Source organism: Ptychodera flava, chromosome 2 (genome assembly GCF_041260155.1).
Source record: "Ptychodera flava strain L36383 chromosome 2, AS_Pfla_20210202, whole genome shotgun sequence".
In the NCBI taxonomy this organism is placed as follows: domain Eukaryota; kingdom Metazoa; phylum Hemichordata; class Enteropneusta; family Ptychoderidae; genus Ptychodera; species Ptychodera flava.
This window is the reverse complement of record NC_091929.1, coordinates 27,720,080-27,743,432: the sequence shown is the minus strand read 5'-3', so window position 1 is coordinate 27,743,432 and position 23,353 is coordinate 27,720,080. Positions and strand designations below refer to the sequence as shown.

General features: G+C 39.1%; 1 protein-coding gene across 2 annotated transcripts in view; it reads right to left on the bottom strand.

Moving 5' to 3' along the window:
- The window catches only part of LOC139118381 (tyrosine 3-monooxygenase-like), a 29,846-nt gene that overhangs the window by 6,432 nt on the left and 61 nt on the right, over positions 1–23,353 (bottom strand). The window contains exons 1-8 of one of the 2 annotated variants that reach the window (XM_070681687.1): positions 23,155–23,353; positions 8,300–8,530; positions 4,290–4,473; positions 3,403–3,491; positions 2,548–2,615; positions 1,730–1,780; positions 1,272–1,370; positions 184–230 (exon numbers count right to left, since the gene is read on the bottom strand). The exon at positions 23,155–23,353 is cut by the window's right edge and continues 61 nt beyond it. In XM_070681687.1, coding sequence (XP_070537788.1) covers positions 184–230; positions 1,272–1,370; positions 1,730–1,780; positions 2,548–2,615; positions 3,403–3,491; positions 4,290–4,473; positions 8,300–8,530; positions 23,155–23,223 — 838 coding nt within the window. In that variant the 5' untranslated portion in view covers positions 23,224–23,353. Of the gene's footprint in view, positions 1–183; positions 231–1,271; positions 1,371–1,729; positions 1,781–2,547; positions 2,616–3,402; positions 3,492–4,289; positions 4,474–8,299; positions 8,531–17,761; positions 17,970–23,154 lie in introns of those variants that run through there. The other variant, XM_070681679.1, reaches the window with a different exon arrangement.

Sequence of the window (23,353 nt, the reverse complement as noted above, 5' to 3'; positions counted from 1 at the left end):
AAAGGAGTGATAGTTATGTGAAGATGAAATTAATCGATGGATACAGAAAAGGCACAAGAAAGTAATATAAAAGCCAACCGAATAATTGTCCCTCCGAGTGGAGGGACCGTGGCCAACAGCATGTACATTGGCTATGAGGAGTGCACGAACACACACACACATCAAGCAGCATGCTAGACTTACGTTTCAAAAAGTTGGAAACATCTTCAAGCTGGGGTATCTTATCCTCACTGCGAGACATTCAGAAAGAAAGGTAAAATTACTGTATTTGTTTAGAGTAAAAGCGCGGGACGATACCTCATCAATTCGCAGAAAATCACTTTTTTCTGCCGGGCCAAAGTCCGAAATAGCAACAAATTTATATATGTATTCAAGCCTATGATTGCTGGCGTGTTCAAGCATTTCTTTCGATGTATTTTCCTTCTAGAAACAAAAAGTTTGGTGACGTGAACCAATATTACAAGTCAGACTTCATTGGCGTTTCTGGTATCATTATTGTGATATTTCATTCACTTAGGGTTAAAGGTATACAGTCAACTGTAATTTAAATATGCCCATATATGATCAAAGGGGCTGCATGGTATGCAAAATGCCCATGTGAGGGCGCTGTTTTTAAAAAGCGGCCACCCGCTTAAAATCTGTGATTGTTTAGATTTTCTCTTTCCATGGTAACTGTTGCAAAATTGGAACAGGTAAGACCAAAAAATAATAGGTTTGTTTCTGGTCATTGACATGTGGCAAAAATGATGCGGTGACGCGATTTTTTTTCAATTTTTTTTATTTTGGTGGAATTTGATACATTTTCCCCTTTTTTCCATAGGGGCAAATGAAAAACAGGAAAAAAAAGAGTTGACGCGCACACTTTGAAGTGATGCGTGCGCTGACCAGAAACAAATCAATTTTTTTTTGGGCCTAACAGTATACTTTTAATATAATGCAACTTGTACTTATGCAAAGACTTGCGCGATGGTGGGGGCGCTAATTATGTTCTACGTCGTTCGTTGGCATGACAACTCGAAAGAATCAAGAGATTAAACTCCTTGTGAAGATTTGAAATTACAAAGTTAAAAGTTAACGACTGATTTTGGGTTCCTAACTCTTTGAGATACGTCGTTTTTTTTGCATCTAGATGGTGAAACTGCGCAGCCTCAGAGGAGCCTGACACCATACAAAGAATGCCATTGGCCTTGAGTTTGATATTGTTAAGAGAAGTAACAAAATATGAAAGCAGCTGGAAGAGAAGTTAAACCATTAAGCCATAAAACTCTTACCTGTAGATACCCTTGTCTTCGAGTAATTTAAAAACAGCGTTATGTTGACTGCATGCTAAGTTTGGGTACAGTTCCTTCAGACTTTGGTAGACTATTTTCCTTCAGAAAGAAAATAAAACAGGAATGGCATAACCTTAGGCAGGAATCTAAATTCTCGGATCACGCAATGCTACTTTACAATGCAATATAACATAGCGATATGTTTCATTTATCATGAGAGACGCCATGACAAGGACATATTTGTGCCGTAACAAAATTTGAGCCCACTGTTGTTCAGTTGCATGTATAGATTTAAGAAATTGCTAGGCTAGCTACAGATATTGATGTATTTTAAATAATTTTGCTCTGTATGTACAAAACAGTTGTTTTTCTTTACAAAATTACCCCGAAATTTCCGGTTATTCGTATCAAAGGAAGATTCCTGTGTTGCCCGGTAAGAAATTAATGTCCATCCTTACCATGTCGATCGTTCATCTTCTGTGTAATCTACCCTGGGAACTGGTTGTCCACTGTCGACACATCAAATATAATTACATTATCAAATTAACGATTATGGTAGTAATGTCTTAATATGCATTTGTTTGGGGTTTTGTCTGTGCTTATAGTTTATAGATTACGTAGTTTCGCTCCTCTTTTGTTCCACAACTAAAGGCGGACTGGTATTTAAAGGATCAATGTTCTTGATGTTGCGACGGTTTGTTCGCACCAAGTAGCATGCTCAAACACCTCATTTAGTTTCTAGAATTGATTCATTGGTTTATGCTTTTATATCTTTCCGACTTCCTATCCTCTCTGTCTCTCCGTCTCTGTCTCTGTGTGTCCCTTTCCCTCTCCGTCTCTCCCTCCCTCCTCTGTCTCTCTCTCGATCTGTTTCTGTCTGTCTGTCTGTCTGTCTGTCTGTCTGTCTGTCTGTCTCTTTTCTGTCTGTATCTGTGTCTGTTTGTCTGCCTGTCTGCCTGTCTGTCTCTGTCCGTCTCTCTCGATCTATCTCTCTCTGTCTGTCTGTCTGTCTGTCTGTCTGTCTGTTTGTGTTTGTGTCTGTTTGTTTGTCTATCTGTCTCTGTCTGTCTGTCTGTGTCTGTCTGTCTGTCTGTCTGTCTGTTTGCCTGTCTGTCTGTCTATCTGTCTGTCTGTCTGTCTGTCTGTCTGTCTCTCTCTCTCTCTCTCTCTCTCTCTCTCTCTCTCTCTCTCTCTCTCTCTCTCTCTCTCTCTCTCTCTCTCTCTTCTCTCTCTCTCTCTCTCTCTCTCTCTCTCTCTCTCTCTCTCCCCCACTTACTATTTATAATTAAATGCTATTTCAGTGATGTCTTTCCTTCGACTTCTGTACTCTTTGTCAGAGAAACCCTGCGGAAGGATGATAAGATGAGGTATCAAGGCACTGATTGGATGTCCAGAAAAATATAAGTTATGACTACGGAATGCTGGGATGTATTGTCATTATGCAAATTACAAAATGCACAATTTGTTGGTCGATGCATATTCTCCATTGATGATGTCTCATTTTCGGTTGATTTGCATACTCAAACATTACTGATTAATACACGATGTATAAATTAATACAATTATTAATGCAGAATGTACCTCGGGGACTAGGACTCTCAATTTTTTCAATTCTTTTCTGATCTACCACTTGTGAGGGCTCATTTTAACCGTATGGAGTAGGAAATATTTTCACCGTCAAAATGTTTCGAAAATCGGAAAGTTTATTTTTTCCCCATAGAACCATGTTGGATTTTAAGTATGTCGGATACTTTGTGCTTGTGGTACCAAACTGTGCAAGGTGAACTCTGAATCTTATTTTTGATTTAGCGGGAGAATCGTTAAAAGTTTCATCGAGGAAAACTTTCTTTTGCAAATTGTTAAGTCTTTCCCTTTCGAGGCGCCTGCAACCTTAAAAAAACTGAGCATTATATTCAAATTGGATCTACTGTGAACTGGAGTCGGCGAAATCATGAGAAACATTCTAAATCCGTTGCTGTACAGAGTATATGTCAAGGGTTCTTATCAACGTTATAGTGATATCTATGAAACAAAATTTAGAAATTTTGTAAATTTTCTTTTGCTACAAACGTTCGTATTTTTCTCTTTCGTTGCCCAGGTGGATTGTGGGAGACTGTCTTCGAATACTTACTGGATGCTCTGAATCCAAATCCGGTTCGAACTGCGTCAATAGATGGGTGCAGCGGTCAAGTTCTGATATATGTTTGGGAAACCAGTGTTCTGAAATGCAGTGGAGGTCATAGTTCACGTTTTATCCCACAGTGTATATCAGCGTTGTGTTATGTATAAATATTGCCTAGTTCTAGTCCGAAATACCAAGCACTCAGATTATTACGTTTTATTTTCGTCTCTAACGTGCAGAGGGACAAAATATATGCAAAGTTATGAAAAGTTAAATTCTTTAGACGTATTGGGCCCACTATCATAAATAGGTCAATGTCATATTATGATGGCTTTGCATTTATCATATATTTGACTTTTTATTACACTTTGGTTCAAGCATTGTTACACATTCGGTCACAATTTACTACACATTAGGTTTGTATTACAAATCAGGTTGACTTATAAATTATTCATACGGGATAGCATCGATGTTATTACACATCGGGTCATCTTACTACTACATGCGTGATTCATTGCAACATGTTTGGTAATCATACAACCCAATCTGCCCTATCTACCGAGAAATATGCAGGTTCAATTAAATAGCTGTAACTATTGATGATTTTTTTTCAAAATATTTAATGTGTCTGTAACACATAGGTTCTTGTTCCATTCCCTGAATCAAGTTCATATGTTTGATGTTGAACTTGTCAACGCATGTATAATGTCCAGTATTATTATAATTGTTGATAAATGAATTCTAGTCCGGACTGAAATTCAGTTGTCAACAATGAGTTTTGCATAGTTTATGCATTGTGGTGTTTGTGTGTTTCAACACACGATAGGGAGACGCATAGGGAGACGCATTTGTTACATCAAACACTGATTAACGCTAAAGCTAACTTTTCCGCTCACCTTTTTGTCTTTGTTTCGCTCTGCTTTCGTCATACAAGGTCACATCCTTGACAATGTCTTTAAGAGAGGTCAGTAGCTTCTTGAAGGAGTTCTGTTTGCTTTCGCACTTGATGTAGTATTCGTGTCCGTTTTCCTGGGTTTTAGAGGGCCTGGACTCGATATGTAACAGATTTGTGCCTGTATCCTAAACGAGAAAGAAAGTTTTACACCATGTGTGAAAAACATCACCCTTAACAATGCAACCACTGAAATTCCATATGCTTACGTGAATGTCCCACAGTACAATAATTACCCACAATTCTCTTCGTGGTGAACTTAGTGCACATTGCATTTCTTATAGCTTTTTCCAGTTCTGCATTTAAGCAATGATGTGAAGCATCTAAATATTTGTTTAATTATATCTACTAAAAGGATGCAGAGATTTTTCGGTAAAGAATCTAGAAATAGTAGAGTTGCATTATGCAGGTACTAGAAATGCCATACTTTTGAGAAGCGAGTTGTGACAAACTGAAGGGGTCATTCACTGAGAAAATTAGCATCTTCATTCCTTTTGTCATTTCCATTGGGTAAAAATCAATGCCCCTTTTGCTTCATATAACAGGTGTGATTATAACACACCACATGCTCATTCCGTGTCGCGATTCGCCAGAATACGTCACGTGACGAGAAAATAGATACGTCTAGTCCCCAACGGATCGACAAAAGTGACGTCAGAGGGTATTTTTTGAAAGGCTATTTCCCTAGGGAAATAGTTGTGACCAAATTTGGAAAAGTGCCCGGTCACGTGACCGTAGTGTCGTCTACAGCTTTGCAACAATGGCGGGTGAGAACGTGATGTGCGTCCGGGATAGGTGACGACACATTCCCTGAAACAGATTTTCCAACATTTTCCAACATTCTTACAGCGTAGAAACTTGAACAGCTAATCGACGGAAAAGATTAAAGTACAACTAAGGATGTCACTAGGTATGCTTAGAATATTTTTTGAAAGAAAGTGGTACCACTTACAACTGAAACCGCTGTGGAAACATCGCCCAGTAAACTTGTTACAGTGGATTGTTGCGGTGCAAAATATCAAAACACATTAAAAAATATATAACAATACAACATGAGCATGTGGTGCGTTATAAAACACCTATAGCCTGGTCTTTATTCGGGCTATAGCGCTCGTCTATTACCCCTCGTGGCCGTGTGTTACCTGAAACACACCGCTATACCCCTCGGCCTATGGCCTCGGGGAATAGCAAGGTGTTTCTGGTAACACACGGCCCCTCAGGGTAATAGACGGGCGCTATAGCCCTCATGACCAGGCAATAGGTGTTTACTAGTCTCCCTACTTTCCATCACATTATTCTGTATGGTGAGGTCACAATCAGTAGAAAATTTTGCAAGAATGGTATCTGCTCTCTCAATCAAGCATAATTTTCCAGATCTTTTAAAATGAGAATTGAGAACAACAATGTGCTTGAAAGTACGTTTTCAGAATTTTAAAATCTAGGTCTATGATTTTGTCAACTTATGGGTGACAGGATAGACGTCACTATCGAAACTCAGACGGTACAAATAGTAATGAATCATGGGATATCTCCAGTACATGTCCTGTATCACATAGTTGTGAGGTTGCAACCTCAACTACAACGTGTATGCTATAGCTAGGGTGAAAAATGTTGCACATATACTATAAAGGCAAGTCTATCACATTGTAGTTTGAGCAAGGATACCATAGGGACGCAAAGGACGTTGACCCTAAAGAGTACCGACAGTTTTATCAAGGTCGACTCATCTTCCAACTATCGCCGTTGTTAATTTCATGACAAAAGTCATAACTTGTTTGCTACTCTGCGAGTAATTTGTCACCGAAAGGGCTGCCTATTTCCCAGCATATATTCAATCCGGTTGTTTATTTATTTGCAAATTTAAGACACCCATCAAATGTAAGTTTCCTATATTAACTATCATTAATCTATTCAACGTTTTTTAATGATCGGTTATTCTATACTAAAAACACCGTGCCTTTAAGAGATGACAACGATACACAAGTAACCACAGCGGCGCCAATGTTATAAACCTTCCCGGTGGTGAAAAAAAGTTCCCGTCCTATGTCGGATTGAGTAGTCACCGATTGAGTAAACTTCGGGATAAAACCAAACGATGGATTTCCCGTCGTTGGATGTTGGACAAACACCACAAACTATAAAGCTCTGCTCCATCTACGAATCAGAATTGCAAACATAGTTATCAAAGGGACCAAAGTCCATTTGAGCGACCGAGGATTTTACGGCATTTTACGTAAGTGACACGTGCGCGGAGGGCATTATTCGCCCTGACCGGCTCACCGACGAATTACCCGGATGTGAGATCAGCATTCCCCTGGCGTATCTGACTCACGCTTGCGTGCCTACCTATTCACTCGGGCGAAATACGTCATAACCGCAGGGCCTGACGTGTAATTCGATGTTGCTAATAATAGCCTAAATTATACATTTCCTTCAAGAAAACGGCGAGGCTATATTGGTCATAAAGCAAGGCATTTATTTCATCAAAGCCGATGTAGCCCACGTTCTGTGATGAAAAGACCCGGATGCGGCTGATCAAGCGGGACTCTACCCGACGCAATTCAACTTTGGCATGAACATGGCTGCCCCGAGTTATGTCCATAAAAGCAACATCGGCCCCGGTGTGTGGAATAAAATGTTGTATGACTTGAACATTAATGTACTTTCCAGGCGAATTTCCGCTTGTTAGTTTTTCCCTGAATTGATGTTATTATCGTTGCTTTGTTGTGGGATGAATGACGGCTTGTACCGGGCGACTGCCGTCAGAAGTAATACAAAATCTGTTGCATTTTGCCCGTCGCCATGTTTGACCTTCGTCCGTCAAATAGTGCCGCGTTCGATATCTAGGTCGAACGAGGATAGAGAAACCGTCAAACGCAACACAGAAGGCAGGTGCTTCTGTACTGAAGTCGGTAAAACGTTTTCGTCAGAATGTTCAAGTTCAGCCCAAATACACAATTTAAGTTTACTTCGTCCGTGTGCTTCTCACTATTATTTTGTGACTAATAAGATCGTCGTTGTCAAATTTTCATTTGTTTCTATTTAACATACATCTTCTTTTGTTTTGATTTCTGTTGAAGAGGCGGTACTTTGATGTACAAAAACAACGTTATTCTTTGTACTGTACTGCTAAAATTCCTCACAGACTTTCATGTTACAGGTAAATGTGAATATGGTTTTTCAGAATTGTTAGTTGCCTTTGTCAGCTTTCCGAAAAGCTTAATTATATTTTTCTACGATCGAATGTGGTATCTTCACGATATGAATTCACACTATAAAGAAATGTAAAAATTATGTGCAATAGATAGTGTCCTGTGACACGCTGTTTTTGTTTGTTCACTGTATTTCATTGAAGAAATTTGGTTTTCCTATGCAAATTTATGGGACAATACATAATCCTTTACATATGACAATACATAAACTGACGGATTTATCGGAAAATTTCTGCCCGTTTGCTTCTGTGTCGCTTAATAAAGGTAGAAAATGCCTCGAGGACAGATATTCGGACTCTCAAAAATTTACGATACTTTTTGATCGCCACTTGTTGGGGCTCATTTTAAAGCTCATGGCGTAGCAAAAATTTTCACCGTCTTATTTTTGTGAAAATCGACAATTGAATTTTTTACCATAGTGTTCACACAAGGATGGCGGCCATTTGATTTTCTGGAGTCGGTAAATATCGGGCAGTTTGTTTCTCTGGTACTAAGTTTTGCACGATGCCCCCAGGCTGTTTTTATTCTTTATTTCGAAAGAGATTGATTTCATGTTTCAATAAGAAGGTTTGATCAAAAGTTCAAGTCTTTCAATTTCGAGGCGTGTACTGCATCAACTTTAAAATATCAAATTCCGCGTCTACAGGTGAGTCTGACCGTTGATGGATAAAACGGATCGACGGAAGTTATCGCCGATTTCATTTGCCGATGATGAGCCCACTCGTTTTACGCAATGCCATACCTCAAACAGTTTCAGGGTCTTCGCAAGCGATGCGGCGTGGCAGCCATTGGGCAAGCCAAACGTCATGCCGATGTCCCTCGCCTTCTCCGATGTAGTTTTCTCCTCCCCTTCTTCCTCGCGAAACTCTTGAAAGACGTCGTCTTCGGTCGGGCTCGGCATTGACGTCAGGTCGATCGACGCCATTCGGGCATCTTCGATGAGACTTCGGCGTCGTCCGGTATAAACATTGTTCTGAAAAGGCAATTCAAGAGACGATGTTTGTAATTTTCGATATTATCGATGATTATTTTTGTTCTTGAAAATAAATACAAAATGGAAAGTATTCAATATCAGAACCATGAATAGCAGAAAATGTGCTGTTATTGTTGACAAATGAATTCTGGCCCGGACAAAAATTTTGTTGTCAATAATATCACTGAATATTGCACACAATTGTAACAACAATTTTAATACTATAGATATTACGGCATGATTACGCTCTTTGTCTGTTTGCCTGTCTGTCTGTATGTCTGTCAATCTTCTGTCTCTGTCTCTGTCGCTCTAACTGTCTGTTTGTCTCTGTCTGTATCTCCCTCCCTACCTTTCCTCTGTCTGTCTGTTTCAAGTTGTCTGTTCCCCTTCCTTCCTCCCTCCCCCTCCCTCTCTCCCTCCCTCTCTCTCTCTCTCTCTCTCTCTCTCTCTCTCTCTCTCTCTCTCTCTCTCTCTCTCTCTCTCTCTCTCTCTCTCTCTCTCTCTCTCTCTCAACCACAGAGGGACATATTGCTAGAACGTTTGTTTTTGTTTCCTTTGCTTTAAAAGTTCTCAGCTATCTTGCTTATCAGCCGGACTGTTCTGCAATTAGTCACGCCATTTTCATTCCTTGTGTCAAGTTGAAATTGGTGAGCTCAAATTCAACGATGAATGCCGCACGTACGTCACAAGGCGCATTTAGCCATGCTAAGCAAACACAGCTGCATTACGTAAAATTGCATTGTTTATTCATTTTAGAGCAGCGCATATTGAATTAAGATAAAACCGGAAGTGGAATGAAGACAGTTATTAAAGAAACCCAAATATTTCACAGCACGAATGACAATCATGATTCGTTACACGCTCCACTATCTTCCACGACGGTAACTAAGCTATTAATTGAGGGGCAGTGGATAGTTTTAACAAACAAATGGAAACGACGGTCATTCCGTTTGACCTCAAATTGCTCTCCCTCCCTTAAATCGCAAAGAGGGCAGAGGTGAAACAAGGCAGGGTTTGAACACGTAAACGACCTATGTTTCTTTGGGGGCGCATCCTAGAAAGGACTCTAGCAACCGAGATATATTTTGAATTAACAAAAATGAGCATAAGCTTATTTGCTGCTTCATTGTGGGAAATGCCTGACAGAACGATGCAACTGTGATAATTTGAAATTCCCCTAAAGTAAAACACATACTTTATGTTGGCAGTACAACAATTGTAAATGACACATTTGATGTGACGATAATGCATACATGAACTCATGTTTCATCGCGAAATTTTGTTGTGTTACAAACAATATTTTTATACACTCATAAAAACGAAAGGATAAATTAATGAAGAACAGTAAAGGCGAAACAATTTGCAAGACAATGCTGTCTTAAAAATAACAGGCGATTAATTTTGCATAAACAGCATTCAATGACACGATGTTTACGGTAGTTCTGTAAATCGAGGGAAACGAGCTCCCGTCATGTGAGCTTTCAAACTCTTGCCAATATTTATGCTTGAAGGCAACTTTAAACCAATTTATCCATAATTCAACAAAAATCAACTTTAAATTAACTGCGTAACATCGAAAAGCCCTCCATAGCTGTGAAGTCTAGCCTCCGTAAGTAAACGATAGGAAAACGAGACAGCGAAAAACTAATTTTTCCATATGGTTTGATCCTTTTAGTGCTGTGATTTTTCCCACCAAAATTTTAATGCAACATTTTACCAATTTTTTGAATTTTTCTGTAATTTTTTGGATAATTTTGGACCAAAAGGAGATCAAATTTCATTGGCTCGAGATTTTTATCAAAATTTTGTCAAGCCCTGAATAAAATTGACTTTGGTATATTTCATAAGGGTGACAACAATTGACTTTGGCGCTCAAAGGGTTAATCGGGTCCGCGCAAGCTGTAGCAAGCGAAGAGTCGGAAAATTGTGATATTTTCAAAAGCTGTCCCCGAGGCGCTCCCTACACGAATAGGTTACATGAAATATGCGTTATCACTCATCTAGCAGATATGTTTGTTTTGGGTGACGTGTTTGCTTTGAGAATTTCCTTGTGAGGGTTAGCTCTATCAGTGGACTGGGAGATTCAATAAAGTATATTTATGCAAAGTATCGTTAGCCAACAGGTTGGCGTGTATTTTGACAATTGAGGGCATGGAAATTCTATCGTGTAATTGTGAACCGGAACAAACGTCCATAAACCAGTCACCGTGTAGCGTTGACACGCCATCGCTTGTGCAAATAACAGGGGTTAGGCACCAAGACAGGCCCGGCTTGAACAGGCGCAATTAATTATTGCGCGACGACAAAAAACAATCTTTAATTTAGCAATTAAGCGAGCACCGCTATTAGGCCAGCACTATTTCTCTGTCGAAAATGGCGCGCAACAGCGAATCGAACATTCGTTATTTGGTGACTGAAAACGCCGCCTTTCTCCTGAACCCTGGTCGAGAGTTCGACAAAAATCACCGTCTGTAAAACCGTATCGTATTCACCACGTAACTAACAAAATACAATAATTTTGAAAACGATCATGGAGCGGTTTCTAAATTCCAGAAGGCACCAGCAGCGATTGTTACAAATTGATAGGACTACTTGATAGGGCTGATTTCCAATGACGTCACAGTCCAGTCATTAATATGCAAAAAATCATTGTCCGAATTTTAAATTACTTTCAGAAATTACACCCAAGAAGATTGCGATATTGATATTTCTTACAACCGATGTCTTTTGTGAAGCTAAAAAATCACATGTTAATTTCTACTGATCCGTCTACAAACTGAAGCAATAAAATCCGGCGCGAAAAACTGAAACTGATCAAACTTTCTGCCGACAGCAGCAAATGTATGCGCGCGCGATTCTATATTTTGAGTACTTTTGTAAGAAAAACGGACTGGGGAATGTTGTTTATAGTGAAGGTATTAAGTTTCAGCTTGACCCGAAAATACAAACTTAAATCACAGCCCAGACTGCGCTGAAATTTCTTAAATAGCGTAAATTTTGTAGCGTAAATGCGCAAAACTGAGCAAGCAAACTTATAGATTTATTACAATTTGTGACGTTGCATCCGAGTAAAAACTATTCTTTTGGGGTGAACACGAATTATCCCCCTCGCGATATGTCATTACCAAATGATAAATTTGCATACGCATTTTGCAAAGTTGCCAGAATAACAAAAGTAACGAAAATATGACGGCGAGGTGCAAACAAATTAACGATATCTGAATTCCAAAATGGCTATCGTCATTATTACCGTAAAACGGAAGACGTCCTTTGAAAACGCCGACTCAAATTACAGCGCTCAGTGAATTAAAATAAAATGCTCTCAGCAGATCTCAAACACTCCAATTCGATCGTAGTAACCACGAACGCATTTTTGGGATTCTGTGGATAGTTGAGTGGGTTCGATTCATCCGATTTCCCAGATTGCATCGGGAAGTTTGCCTTGTACTAAAGATTGTAAAGTAGGCCTAATCAGCGCAACTCTATTTATCAATAAATATGCATATGTCAATGGAATTCATTGAATTGTGTTACTCTTTGAGGTTTCTTGAATGGGCTCGCCGATCGATATGTGCATTCTTGCTACTTCAGTTCTTCACGACGGACACTCATGAGTTGCTGTGATATTGCGCAGTGATTGATCCCGCTACTTAGCGGATTGTATCTTTGTTGAAAAGCGCCTTCGAAAGAAAATCTGCTATTCAGTTACCCGCTTCATTGCTTTTGCTCAATTTTTCTGTCCCACGATTGCTCTTGCCGCGTGTATCCTACAATCTAGGCCACTTTATGTCCGTCAGTATATGTCGGTATCTTCGCGTCATTCACTTCATTGCGGTCTGCCCCTCTCTGTGTGAGCGGACGTTACCCACCTATTTGTCCCTGTCTCTGTACCTCTGTCTCTGTACGTCTGTGACAGACAGTCTGTCGAAGTGATTATGTCCGCTTCTGTATGTACGCCTGTTTTGTCAGTCTGTGCTACCTCTGTCTGTCTGTCTGTGTCTGTCTTTTTGTGTCTGTCTGTCTGTCTGTCTGTCTGTCTGTCTGTCTGTCTGTCTGTCTGTCTGTCTCTCTCTCTCTCTCTCTCTCTCTCTCTCTCTCTCTCTCTCTCTCTCTCTCTCTCTCTCTCTCTCTCTCTCTCTCTCTCTCTCTCTCTCTCTCTCTCTCTGAGTTTCTGACATTATTAACGTGGTTTTTAAACAACTCGCTACCGACATTTCGCTAATTAATTTACGATCATTATGTGAGATAAGCAATCACAAACAACCATAAGAGTAAAATTAATCGCTGTAAAACTTTTCAAGTTCTAGAAATATGCTTCGGACATTGACGAGACCGTTGGCTACAATAGAGGGACTGGTCTTTTTGGGGAGGGCCGCAATTTTTTGCGCAAGCATTTTTGAAGGGTGATGAGTGGAATTTCACGCATGCGTTTAGGGAGGATAAACATTTTTTGCGCAACTATTAGAAGCCAAGATGTGGCCGATATAATGCTTCGTCCATAAATATCAAATCATAATACATTGGAGTCTATTAGGCAAACTATTCATATTTTCCCCAACAAAACAAGGTATAGCTACATTTATATAATTTTTGATAGTTGATGTAAATGTACTTTGCTTGAAGTGGGAGGAAAAAGATTTTTTGTACAAGAAATGTAATTTTGTAATTTCATCGAAATTTTGATTAACTGTACATGGCAGTCTATTAGAAAAATAAGAACAATTTTTTCCAATGCAAATCTAGCAATATCTGTTCATTTATAGATTTTTGACAATTGATATAAATGTACTTGATTAGAATAGGAAGGTTAAAGTGCATATGTGTACAAGAAATTTGATTTTGGAATTTCACCAAAAAATATCAATTCACTGCTCAATATTGTCTGGGATGAACTATTAAACATTTCCCCCCTACAAAACTTGCTATATCTATGGATTTTTATGTACACAATATTTACTTGTAGGCTGTTTTAAGTTTCTTGACAAGCAATAATAATGCTCTCTGTTCAATTACAACCCAAACTATAAATGAACTTCAAGGTAAACATTAGGCCTACTGCTATATTTGTCCCTTTTACTACTTCAAGTAGTTGATAGAATTAATTCAGGTGCAATGTGATTTGCACATTGCACCCTTTTCATTGAATTACTTGAAAGCTTGCGTAAAAGTGATTATTTGTAAAGGTTAACAAGTATTCATTAAAAGTTCAAAGGTCACATGAGAAATAATATGTCAATTATGGCATTATTGATATGGACTTACACGTTTAGGGAGGGTCTCTATTTTTACGATTTGAAATTGGGGAAGGTCACTTTTTTTTCTCGCAAAGGCTTTTGAACTGTCCCTGTTTTTCGAGCAACCTCATTTTGATAATCATCGACCCCCCCCCCCTGTAATTTCTCTTCAGTCCCTTAGTTATACTCCTCAGTTCAAGTCGTCAGCTATTTAATTGATACGTGAAAGTGTTTTTTATTTAAAATGTACTTATGTCAAAAACAAAGTGTGAAGTCTGGAGGAGACCACTCCAGTTTGTAACTATATATGGTCTTGTATGATGCTGTGATTGGCTCGAACATTTTGACGTCACATTTACGATGCCCCCCCCCCACCTTCATTGATGACGTCACTCGTTCAAGTCATTTCAGCAACACTTGTCCAGTTATTACTTAACTCACTAAAGCAGCAATGATGTAATTTTAGTACAATAAGGAGAATCGCGTTACTGTGTTACCAATCCATCGTAGGCTGCCAGTAAATTATTTAATAAATTTCTTGAAAATCAAATCTTTTACCCAGAGTGTATCTACGTTTTTATCGACAAAACTGTGATAACCGAATCTTCCACTTGCATTTAAGGTCATTAACTAAGTAGAGACAGCATACACCAAATCCATGTGTGCCGACTACAATGGCGGTGACTCTGACTTTTAAAATGTAGTTGGAAGCGTCAGAATTTCTACATGTACCGTCACCTGTGTAGGACATAGCCAGTCACTAGTAACCTGTCTATGATTAGAATACGCCTCCGGAACAGATGTTCGGACTCCTCAACTTTTATAATTTTTACTTATCTACCACTTGTGGGAACTCATTTTAAAGCTCGTGAAGTAAGAAACATTTTTTAACCGTCCTACTTTTCCCCCATGGAGTTAACACAGAGATGGCGGCCACTTTAAATTTCAAATATCGGTAAATATCAGGTAATTTGTTTCTCAGTACCAAACCTGGGAGGTGACCCTTGATTTTCATTCTTGATTTGGTGAGAGAATGGTTGAAAGTTTATCGAGGAAAGTTTGAGAAAAAGTTCAAGTCTTTCACTTTCGAGGCGTGTACTACCTTAATGGAACTCTGGAAACGTTCAAGTTCAGTGTACACCAATTGTCCGTATTCATGTAGACTTGAAGGACCAGTAGCTGTAACTTTTGATGATTTTTTCACTATTTTTGTTTTGTATTTCGAATTTAAGTTCTCGTTCTACTCCCAAAAGTACATTCACACCCACTATTTAGCTTGTCAACACAATGTTTATGGTAAAATGCACTTTCATTGCTTGTCTTTGAATTCTAGTCCAGGCAAAGACCCTTTCTCGGGGGTCTGTGGTCCAGGCAAGAATTCATTTGTCGACGATGCTACTTACATATGTACAGGCTGAGTTTATAAGTTGTATACTGTGTATCTCAACATGCTTTAGGGAGTAGATTAAGAAACTGTAGATGACATGAAATAATGAGCGAGAAAAAGTCATAGAAAGTTAGTTACTTCAATACTGACAGACCCCATCTTAAATTTTGAAAATAGTTAGCTCCACGCATGCGCATGCGATTGTTTGCTACCTTATCGCCATTCTGAATTTTTTTTCTGTCTCTGAGTTTTAATGTTCTGTCACGTACATTCCTCTACATCCTTCACCGGTTGTTCATTGTTCGCGCCAAAGATCACAAATCGACCGCAGACATGAAGCCAGGAAGTTCTGCTTCCAGCTATTGTGTTGCCATAGTAACAAGATCATCTAAAATTAGTATCGACTTCTGAGTGCATAGCGTCCTCATTGAAAGTCCCCCCAATGATGGATATATGAAAGCTTATAACCTATGCTCATGGTTAGTGATACGTACATTACATTTTGCTATTGTGTTCTTGTTTGAATAACTTGTATTTTCCCTAAACCCACTATCGATCTCGTTCTTTTTTCACATACAACAGGCTGTATATAATTTATTTCGTGATCAGAAGTTGTACAGTGAGTAAAGTAATTATTGAACGAGATTTTTTCAATCTTCACAAAGGCAAAATATTAAAGATAAACAGAGTATCGGAATTGCCCGAAACCTTTTATGCGTGCGCATAAACGCCGAAGTCGGATTTATATCTTATCAATGTTTCCCTTGATTAAAAACAAACAACAAGAGATTAAGATTAGTTTAGAAGTTGCTTTAATCATTATCTCCCTAAAGAATTAAGTGTATTCATGATATCTAAATTTAAAATATGAAATATGACCGTTACAGTCTTTTGTTTAATGATGTTGCTGCGAGATCTGTGGAATTCTTCGACTTGTTTTACATTTGGTAGATTTTTATATGAGTAATACTGAGATTAAATGCAGTACGATTATTTTCAACTTCAGATGAACAAGCTTGTTCGGTTTTCAACGCTTCGAAGTGTTTTCCTCGCGGCATTCTGCAGCTGCTTTGCCCCCTCCCCTCCCCCTCTTCCCGATTCATTAGCATACATAATTTGTTCTACTCCCAGACATAGCAGAAGTGTGATAGAAGAATAATAAAATTTGCCGTCAAAGTCACGTGATTCCCGTGTTCTCGGCATATGTCTTGGATGAAAATAAAGAAACCATCATTTGCTCTATATTTACAAGTTAAACACATGTAGCATCTTTCATATCAAATGGTACTTTGAAAAAACTATTAATTGGAATAGAGACACAATTTTTGTAAATGATTATAAGAAAGAATATGCCTCGGAACAGATACATGTATTTGACCCTCAATTTTTTTATAATTCTTATCTTGTCTACTACTCGTTTGGGCGCGGTTCATCTTACAACTCTGGTAGTAGGGTTTTTTCTTACTCCATACAGTAAACACATATGGCAGCCATTTTGAATTGCAAATATCGGTAAATGTCAAGTAATTGTTTCTCTAGTTCCTAACTTTGCTAGGTGACGCCTTGGTTTTTATTCTTTATTTGTATAAATATGGTTGAAAGTTTCATTGAGGAAAGTTTGAGCAAAAGTTGAAGTCTATCACTTTCGAGGCGCATACTACCTTAAAATACCACAAATATTTTACTGCAAATTTAGAGCTTTACTGTATAACACCTTTCTGACAAAGCTGTAACCTTCCTTCCGTATTGCACTACAAATAACACCTCTTTGGATACAAAAACATCTGAACGGATATTTGAATATGTTGTATTCGCTGTATATGACTATAAACACCACATCTTGTTAGAGTGTACCGATACTTTTGATGAAGTTTGTCGAAACAGGGGTAAAACTGTCTCGACAAAATTCACGAAATTGGGCATTCGTAAATTCTTTACAGCCATGTATCATGCTATTTGTATGTTCTAAAACATGAAAACTGTTCGAGAGAACACACTGAAATATTTGTCAGCAGAACGTGCCTGCAAATGTTACCTTGACGTTGCTCAGAAAAAGACGCGCATGGACACTCACTGATCTGTTCGATTCGATTAGTTGCGCTTTCGTAATTTCACAATTTCAGGTTTATGCGCATGCGCGCGACCAGATCACGATGAAATAAGCCACACACAGCGGCAGATGTATTACCGCTAAATGCTTCAGCGGTTATTAGCTCACTGAAGCATTTAACAAATCGCCTGCGATGACTATATAATTGAATACACAAAAAATCATGAGAATATTGCTGCCAAAAATCAAGTTCCTGCAAATATTAGAGGGAACAATTATATGATATCAATTTTATGTCATATGTTCAATTCAAGTTCAATTCAATACGCGGATTTTATCCATTGAAAAATCAAGATATCATAATCATGTGGGAGAAAATTCAGAGAAGTGCGTCTTTTGCAAGTGGCCATGAAGCATCAATGATGATGATCACCCTTCTGTGGCGATGAGAGTTGTCGATAATGTTTTCTTGGCCGTATCTGACTTCATTGGATTTTCGTCTGTCGATAATCAAACGGTACAAATTTAAGAAGGGACTTTTGCAGTCGATGTAAACCTACCTTGCGATTGGCCGTGGCCAGCTCTGATCTGAAATTCGTGAAGTTGTAGGTGTTATTGGACGGACTTATAGAGGATTCGATTTGAGTCAACCACATTTTTCTCCCGAGACTTGTAGATGAGACAAATCACAGTGAACGTAGTCGGCAGATCGTTTCAGTTCTAACGACAAAACGCTTTACGTCCTTAGGAAAGATTGCAAGCCAGGCAACTCGATGGCCCCCAAATTGTTACAAAACCTGATAGCTTATTACAGCCTGTTATAAATTAATAATACAGCAACGTTTATTGAACACCCCCACACGTTCATTAAGTGACAATCAATTACCATGAGAGGGTAATTACTAATTATCACCTAATTAGCTTGGGCCATGTGATTAATATCTTTCGGCTGCCTTATCTGCAGGGGCAGTATTTGCTCGTTGAAGCCTATAATAAATGAATCACAGCATTTAGCAGCCCTCAACTGGTTGGTACTCTGTGCCATTGTATTATTGTTGTGCGAGTATGTATGTATGTATGTATGTATGTATGTATGTATGTATGTATGTATGTATGTATGTATGTATGTATGTATGTATGTATGTATGTATGTATGTATGTATGTATGTATGTATGTATGTATGTATGTATGTATGTATGTAGTACGTATGTACGTAGTATGTGTATGTATGTATGTATGTATGTATGTATGTATGTATGTATGTATGTATGTATGTATGTATGTATGTATGTATGTATGTATGTATGTATGTATGTATGTGTGTGTGTGTATGTATGTATGCATGCCAATGTATGTTTGTATTTCTGTCTGTCTGTCCATCCATCTATCTGAGTACATGTACATATAAATATGTGTATGTTCGTATATGACTAGTTATTCATGTCTATTTGTCTTTCAGTCTACCTCTCTGTCTGTCCGTGTGCGTGTCTGTGTGTCTGCGTTTGTCTGTCTGTTTATGGGTTATCCATCGTCCTCCTTTCTTTCGGAGCATGCTACCTTTCAGTCCTCCCGTTTATTCTTTACTTCTCATCTATCCAGGCATCTGTCAATTCATAGATATACCTGTCGATTCACCGGGCCGTCTTTTCCATTTATTCTGCGAATCACGTCAGAGCATGTCCCTCTAAACTACTCAGTAAGAACTTTTACTTGCTGTGATTGGCAACGATACACTGAATGCAAAAGAGACTGAAAGCCTTCCACCGAACAATATGTACGCTCAGAAAACAATATTCATCCCCGTAACCCTGGCAACGTATTAAGATTTGAACTATGTTAGTAAATGCAGTTTAGCAGCAGAAGTTAATTTGATCCCGTCAAATAGAGACTGTCCCTGGATTATTAGTCAGACAAATCTAAAATTAGGCGTCTTTCAGTTAAATTTCCTGTCCGCTTGACCGAGCTGGCACTTTCCTATTTCTTGGCTATTACAGTTTCCTATGGCAGTAATGGACGGGGCAGTAAGTACAATCATTGTGTCCGAGATTTCAGTCATTTGCCACTTCCCCCTTCGCCTTTCATCGAATTCCGTGCAAAGTGTCGTTGTGGAAAAATTGAGTAGTAGCGAGCAGGGAGCGACACGTCGTGAAAGTCGATTTATATTTCCATTCAATGTCAGTTTAGTAAAACAAGTTTTAGCTCTCTCTCTCTCTCTCTCTCTCTCTCTCTCTCTCTCTCTCTCTCTCTCTCTCTCTCTCTCTCTCTCTCTCTCTCTCAGTTGTCTTAGAACACGAAAAGGATACATCATGATTTTGTTTCTTTAGAGGTTTTGTTTCTTTAGAGGTCTGTTTCAAAACATGCCGATATTACGGTTGACAAAGCATCAAAACCACCCAAACCATCTTTTACTGTTAAAAGTTTCATAGAAACCTAATTATTCTCGAAAAACGTTGCTCATGGACATCTATTAATTTAACTGTTGAACTTTGCAGTGTGACCTTAACAAATTGGTGGATTACTGGTATTTTGTTTTTTCTTAACTAAGGTGTGGTTTTTTGTCTGCTTACCACAACATCAGACATTTCCAGGAATTTGAATACATGAGGCTAGTAGCTTCGAATTTCGTCGACTTTTTGAATTTTCGTTTTGTATGTCAATTGCAAGTTCTTGTTCTACACCAAAAGAATGTTGCAACACCTGCTGTTCCGCTTGTCAGCTTGACGTGTGTGCGTAAAATGTACAGTTACGTCATACTGACGATTCTGTACAGACAACGCCGCCTCTCGATACGGCGCCTCTGAGACAGGATATGGGAACAAATACCAAAGTAATCAAATTCTTGTCGATCCAAATTTATCTCGAGTTATCTCCTCGTCTTCCACTACTCAGCCCTCCCAACCCAGACCTCCTTCAGTAATTCGCCACGCCCCTTCCACACCCTGCACCGAATCCTCCACCGGATTCACAATTTGAGGCCGATGCTGACTTTGATCCCAACTCTTGGCAACCTTTCTCAAAATTTTAGTGACGCGCATTGAAATAAAAGGTAACAATGTTGATATTCCCTCAGAAGGTGTATCTCTAAATGGAGGTATTAATAGAATGGCTCTCTCTCTCTCTCTCTCTCTCTCTCTCTCTCTCTCTCTCTCTCTCTCTCTCTCTCTTCGACATACCTTGGGGAGAAGTGGGAGAAGCAGTGATTGTTCTTAAAACAAATATAGTGAAAAAAGTTGTCAAAAGTTACAGCCCTACAAAATTGTTACATCGGTCATATAGAAGCATGCCAATTAGATTTATCACAAGCATGGTTTTAAGGATGAATGCGCCTCGGGGACAGATATTTGGACATTCAAACTTTTCCAATTCTTTTATGATCCACCACTTGTGAGGGTTCATTGTCAAGTCCTTTGAGTAAGAAAAACTTTCAACCTCTCAGTCTTTTGAAAATCGAAAATTTCATTTCTATCCATACAGTTAAAACAGGGATGGCGGCCATTTTGAAACTCATTCTAAATCTTGGATAATTGGTCTTCTAGTACTAAAATTTGCACGTTGACCCCATTTTGATTTTGATTTTGAAAGTGAAATTCAGTGATTTAAAGATTACTTTAGGAAAATTTGAACAAAAGTTTAAGTCTTTCTCTTTCTAGGCGCATACTACCGTAAACAGAAACAAAACAGCAGCCCATAAAATTTTGTATTGGTATCCTTAGAGTTGACAGCGCTGTCATGCCAGGTCAGGGATATAATATCATTGCCTTCCCTGTCATGGACCGACACCGTAGACAATACACGTTACGCAAAACGAAAATGGAATAGTTTTCGAGGGGGGGGGGTCGTTTCGTCTGCGGCTGCGCGTATATCACTCTTATCAACGGATAGCAAATCTTCTGTCTACAAAACTGACCATATGGGTCATGCGAGCAGTATAGATTCAAGGATCATATCACAATTATTGGCCTTATTATTGTTTATAATATCAAAACAATTTACTGTTTGACTAAAAAGGAAATAGTTTTAAATATATCTGCGGAGTCTCTGGACACTGTTCAGAATTTAAAATGTGATTTTGTTTTGTCGGAATGTAGCAGACGGACTGCCTTGCAGACAGTCATCAAATTCTTTGATTTGTCAAAGTTTAACAATTAGGTGGCACGGATTGCTTACTAAGATTTGCAATCTTTAATGTGATATTTGCTGACCGATAGGTGCCTTGCATATAGGGCTACTGTTGAACCCTGTCGACGGAATGACGTAATGCAGGCCACAGACAGGGAGGCAGATACAGATACAGTGCAGAATAGCTGAAGAGTGCGGAGGGGAGAGGAGAGAAATTCAGAGAGAGACAGAGACAGACTGAGATCAAAACGGAGAGGCAGATACAGATAGCCGAAGAATGTGGAGAGAGAGAGAGAGAGAGAGAGAGAGAGAGAGAGAGAGAGAGAGAGAGAGAGAGAGAGAGAGAGAGAGAGAGAGAGAGAGAGAGAGAGAGGAGGGGAGGGAGGGAGCGGGAGAAAGAGGGGAAGAGGCGGGTATGAGTGTGTTGAGGAGAGTCGAGATATTATGTTGCTTCGCTCGGGTTACAGATTCTCTCGACGCTGAGTCACTTCCCGTCTAACTTTCACGTAACATTGTCGGTCGTTGGAGAATCTCACTTGTGGCCCTCTCATCGGTGACGGCCAATGGTTGCGGAAATTTACAACAAACGTTGAAAAACGCCGCGTCGCGTTAATGTTAACAAACCCTCCCTTCATCCTGCCGCTGCCGCTGTCGCCATGGCAACAGCACGCCGGCTTCCAAGCCACACGGGAGAGATCCCAAAGATTGTATCAAAGCACCTGATTTGAATTATTGTGTATTTAACCCGTTTGGCCTGAAAATGCGAAAGCGTTTGATCTCTGAGATAGAGAAAATACTCATGACTTCACTTTAAAAAATGGCTAATTGTAACAAATAATACTGCCAGATTGGCATATTTTCCGTGGAAAGATAGCAACAGCTAATTTTCTGTTTCAAGCGTCTTACTTTGTCTAATTCGCAGCTGGAGGTTCCTCTCTTTCAACTTGAGTTTCAATTTTATTCAACTGAGATTTTGACAAAGATTTGGCCTATTGACCTTTTGCGATATTAACACAGTGTTATTTCTTTGCCCCGGTGGACAGCCAACTTACAAGTAATAAAACGCACGTGTTATTAGAGCCGTAGGGGCGTTACGTAATGCGTACAAACAATCCATTCTTGTTTCATCAGCACCGGAACTTGCTCAATTAGTTTAAAATTTTAAATAAAAAGTAATTGCGTTTTCTCCCTCGCTAATTTAAGCGTTTGGCAATATCGCAATTTTAAAATGACGATTGCCAATTATCAACCCAAAGAGTTATATTGCTTTTGGCTTTCTGGTTTAATACTTATAGTTTAATTGTCAAAGATAAAATGACATCCCAGAAGACAGTGTAATGAATGATGTAGTAATCCACGATAATACTATCTTTTATCTATCCGAACAATTAAGAAATATGATGACAATTTCTGAAAGAATTTAGGGCTTGCGTTGTTCAGAGAGACAGCTTATGACCGTTTCCCGGGATTTCGGAATGACGGATGTTGCCGCTATGCGGGGACCGTTAACACCGGTTGGAGGAATGCTACACGCGCGGTACCGGCGTTGTATTTTTTTTTTTTTTTTTGACGCAGAAACTGTGACACGGACGATTTTTTTACATCAGAGCGCACAACGAGACCTTATGAAAACGGATCGCAGCGCCTACCGCACAAAAGCGCGACGGCCTGATTTATCCACGACAGGTTGAATAAAAACGAATGTAACAAATTGAGAAAAAGTGTGAATCGTCCGCGACCGGACCATTGTCCGCGTAACTTAAGTGGAACGAATCAATTAGAATTTTACGCATAGCGTGAAATGGGACATCACAAGGTGAATATTTCACTTACCATTGCTGTCTCAATGCTAGTACTCTTCTGAGAACCGATTTTGGCGCGTCGCGTGTTGCTTGTCGACATGTCAATAGTTATAAAGATAAAATCTCGTGACCTTCAGAAAAAAAGGAAAATTGGAAGTCTTCTTTCTGGATTAATATCACGTTACTTCCGTTTTCGATGTAATGGATCGCTTCTTGTGTTTCCGAACAAC